This window comes from Triplophysa rosa, linkage group LG1 (assembly GCF_024868665.1).
Source record: "Triplophysa rosa linkage group LG1, Trosa_1v2, whole genome shotgun sequence".
Taxonomy (NCBI): Eukaryota; Metazoa; Chordata; class Actinopteri; order Cypriniformes; family Nemacheilidae; genus Triplophysa; species Triplophysa rosa.
In genome coordinates this window covers 35,918,251-35,922,456 of record NC_079890.1, presented here as the reverse complement: position 1 = coordinate 35,922,456, position 4,206 = coordinate 35,918,251, and the positions used below count along the sequence as shown (strand labels likewise).

The 4,206-nt window shown below is 40.8% G+C and overlaps 1 protein-coding gene across 1 annotated transcript; it reads right to left on the bottom strand.

Annotated features, from left to right (window-relative positions):
* Positions 1-315: 315 nt before the first annotated feature.
* LOC130549983 (serine/threonine-protein kinase pim-2-like) lies at positions 316-3,857 on the bottom strand. The gene is made up of 10 exons (XM_057327346.1): positions 3,762-3,857; positions 3,249-3,627; positions 2,951-3,127; positions 2,710-2,798; positions 2,343-2,439; positions 1,541-1,635; positions 1,305-1,361; positions 791-1,169; positions 518-694; positions 316-351 (listed from the first exon to the last, which is right to left on the bottom strand). Exons 1-9 carry the CDS (start codon positions 3,855-3,857, stop codon positions 591-593), a joined length of 1,473 nt encoding a protein of 490 aa, XP_057183329.1. The 3' UTR covers positions 316-351; positions 518-590.
* Positions 3,858-4,206: the final 349 nt, after the last annotated feature.

Below are 4,206 nucleotides of genomic sequence, written 5' to 3'. Positions count from 1 at the left end.
ATTAAAATGTCCACATGATCATTGAAGTTAGATCCAGAATCATCTGGAAACTGAATGACGTGATGGCTTCCAGAGGGGACGGGAGTCTGGAGGTCTTCTGCAGGATCTTGGTTCTAAAATGAATAGTAACATAAGTGGTGTATTGTCTAAATATATGATAATGACACATACTGACTTGCAAACTTCCAGATTTTTGAATAAACCAACAACAAAAAACAAAACCCTATTTTGCTGGGTGTCAGGTGTATAAACATCTAAGTACCTGAAACCACGTGTGGTAACGGATCATTTCCAGATCAATACGTTTCTCTGGTTTCTCCTGCATACAGTCTACAACGAACCGGCAGCATTCTGTTCAGAAAGATGGAAGAGACGATTACTACCTTAAACTGAGTTTATCAGAATGTCACTTTAAACTTCACACCTGCTCTCATTCATCATCTTATTCAATTCTTTCATTGAACCACTTGCTGTTTTTTATCATTCAGAACTCCAGTTGGTCTGATGAAGAGCTCACCTTGAGTCAAGCCTTCTTTGTTCCATAACCACTCATTGATCAAGAACAGGTCATGAAGGCTGGGGTATTTCCCTCACAACATGACGAACAGCAGCATTCCTAGCGAGTACACCGTCGCCGTCTTTCCTTGATACTTGCGCTTTTTGCGCCATTCAGGGCTAGCGTATTTCCGTGTGCCTAAAGAAAAGCATGAAAAAAATGTGATGTCTCAAAAGTGAGCAGAGGCAGTATTTATGTAAATGCCTGTTCATAAAGAAAAGTGATAAAACATACCCATAAACTCCTGATAAGTCGAGCTTTTGAGAAGATCGCCACACCCGAAGTCGATTAATTTGACCTCCAGGGTTTTGGTGTTAATCAGGAGGTTGTCCATTTTTATGTCCCTATGGAAAACCCCCCGTTTGCAGCAGACTTCAGCGGCTTCGGCCGCTTGCCTCAAGATTAACCGCGCTATCTTCTCGGTGACAGTGCCTCCATTTTGCTTCACGAAATGCTTCACGTCCATGCAGGGAAAAGGGTGCTCTAGGACCATGACGTAGTGGTCCGTAAAGTCCTGCCAGTCCAGAAACTGGATGATCACAGGAACATGTTCTCCCGCACAGGCAAGCATCTGAAGACCGACCTCTCGAGGAATTGGTTTAGGATGCCCCGGCTAGAAGTAAGAATTATTATCACAATTAGATGACTGACAAAAAAGGATTTAGCTCAGTCTCAAACAAACTTAGGTTTGTGTACTTAAAAAAGCTACGAAGATGTTTGTAATTGAATAATAACACACGCTACTTACAATGTAGATATAGTCATTGATTACTAACGCGGTCTTCCGGACATATTTCACTGCCACCTGATCAACAAAACAAAAATTGATTTGTTAGCATTCATTCTAAACAGAACTGTACTATAATACATTTACAACAGTAAAGAGCATGTTTGGTCATGTCTCAATAGATCAAGCACTGAAGTCGTGGACACTGGATACATTAAGGTTTGAAATAAAAAAGAAGAGTAGAGTAAGATGAGCACCTGCAAGCCATCATGCACACGGGTCGCTTCATAGACTGTTCCAAAACCGCCTTGACCCAGCTTTCTGCCGACCTTATACTGGCAGCCATTGATTTCTGTTAAAAGAGAAATGCAGCAGACTTGAATCACCAAACATTAGCAATACTTAAAGTCCCCGTGATCCGGAAGTTGCGATCGTTTCTACTTCCGAGAATGAGAAAAATAGTGGGCGTGGCTTTCGTCTTTCTCTGCAAATTGATTGGATCTATAAAAACAGCCGTTGCATTTTGAAATGGAACTGGCAGCAGACTGACTGTTGAAGGGGAGGAGTTAACGGCTGCTCCGCCCAAGCCATCTAACATACGTCATTTAAGATGGATAGTCATTACAGGACGGAAGAGCATTTTCAGATTTTAACTGAAGATTATGAGGGCACACGAATTTTAAAAACAGAATGATCCACATTGATCAACTATTTACAGTCAACACTGCAATATTTCATGAAAAAATAGGCATTGTAAATTTCAATTTCACTGTGACTTTAACCTAAAACTATTTAACAATATCTGTAAAAACTGTCAAATATATTGTTGTTGTTAAAAAAACGAATTTAACCTGAATATGTTATTATATACACACATATGTACTGTATTATATATGCGTGTTTGTAATGACATATTCAGCAACAATTTACAGAAACCAAGAGTGTGTTAGTGATACACTTAATCGTTGTGTGAATGAAACACAGCTATTGGCCAATCAGAATAAAGGACTCAGACTATATCTGTTTTATGTTATGTTGGAATTATGGAAGTAAACTCACTCCGAATGAACACCTTGGACTTCTTAACATCCTCCAGCTTCTCTTCAGTCTGATCTGAGTTGACGGGAGTCTGGAGGTCGTCTGCATGATCTTTGCACTGAAATGAACAGTAATGTAAGTGGTGTATTGTCTACATATGATATTGACACAATTTTTTTTGCCAACTTCCAGATTTTAGAATAAACCAACAACAAAAAACACATTCAGAAAATGCAGCCAAATAAAAACACTTTTTCAACAACTGAAGCCTCTACAGAGAACATGTAGTCAGTTTTCTACTGTACGTGGCTGATGCTCTAAAAACTATATGGTGACCAATACTAATCCCCTTTTTTGCTGGGTGTCAGGTGTATAAACATCTTCGTACCTGAAACCACTCGTGTTCAAGGAGCCTTTCCAGACCAATACGTTTCTCTGGATCCTCCTGCAGACAGTCTTGAACCAGACGGCAGCATTCTGTTCAGAAAGAGACGATTATAACCTTAAACTGTGAGTTTATCTGAATGTCACTTTAAACTTCACGCCTGCTCTGATTCTCTGATCTTATTCAATTCTGTAAGTCAAACCACTATAATTCAGAACTCCAGTTGGTCTGATGAAGAGCTCACCTTCAGTCAAGCCGTCTTTGGACCAGACCCTTTCATTGATGGAGAGCCGGTCATTAGAGCTGGGGTATTTCCCGCACAACATGGCGAACAGCAGCACCCCGAGCGAGTACACCGTCGCCGGCTTTCCATAGTACTCGCCGGTTTTTAAAAATTCAGGGCAGACGTATTCTCTTGTGCCTGAAGAAAACAGATTTCATGTCATTTTACCGTTTACATTGCCACTAAAAACAAGTCTAGCACTGAATCTGAATGCTGATCTTGTTTCTACAAAGTATTTATACAAACGTGTCTGACATACCTGTGAACGTCTTGTAGGTCGACGTTTTAAGTAGATCGCCGCACCCGAAGTTGATCAGTTTGACGTCCATGGTGTCTGTTCTGATAAGGAAGTTCTCCAGCGTGATATTACGGTGGAAAACCCCCTGTTCACAGCACATGTTGGCAGCTAAGGATGACTGCCACATGATGCGTTTCGCTAATTCCTCGTCGAGCTCTCCCCCTTGGCTCTCAACTAATTTATTCAAACCCTCGCAGGGAGAAGGGCACTCCAGGACCATGATGTAGCGGTCCGTATGTTCCTGCCAGTCCAAGAGCTGGACAATCTCAGGACAGTGGCCATTCTCACAGGCACGCATCTGAAGAGCCACCTCACGCGGAAGGGGTTCAGGACGACCCGGCTAGACGAAAGACAATAGCGTCATTACATAGAGTTCTCAGTTACATCTCAGTTTTGGAAAAAGCTGAAGACAGGGGAATTTTGTGCATGTAAGATAAAACATCTTACATAAGAAAAATAATAGGTACGACTTACGATGCTGACATAATCCAGATGCCTGGATGTGTACACGTATTTCAGTGCCACCTGATCAACAAAAACAAAAATGATCAAACTGGACAAAAGATACATTGAGAAAGTTTATAAAAGAAAAAGTGAGATGTTAAATAGATGAACACAACATGTGATGAAAACTATTTGCTGGGTAGTTACTGCAAGTAAAAAAATCAAACCTCCAAGCCATCCAGCACACGGGTCCCCGCGTAGACGGCTCCAAAAGCACTTGCAGCCATCATTTCACCGACAGCATACATGCTGGAGTTAATCTCTATTAAAAGATAAATGAAGTTGACATAAAACACCAAGCATTAGCAATACTTCATCCAAAACTATTTTAACAATATTTGTTTCCTTAAATATACTTGTTAAGGTTACCAATGACCAAAATTGTGCAGGTGTATGTTGTGTTCTGTTGGTAAAA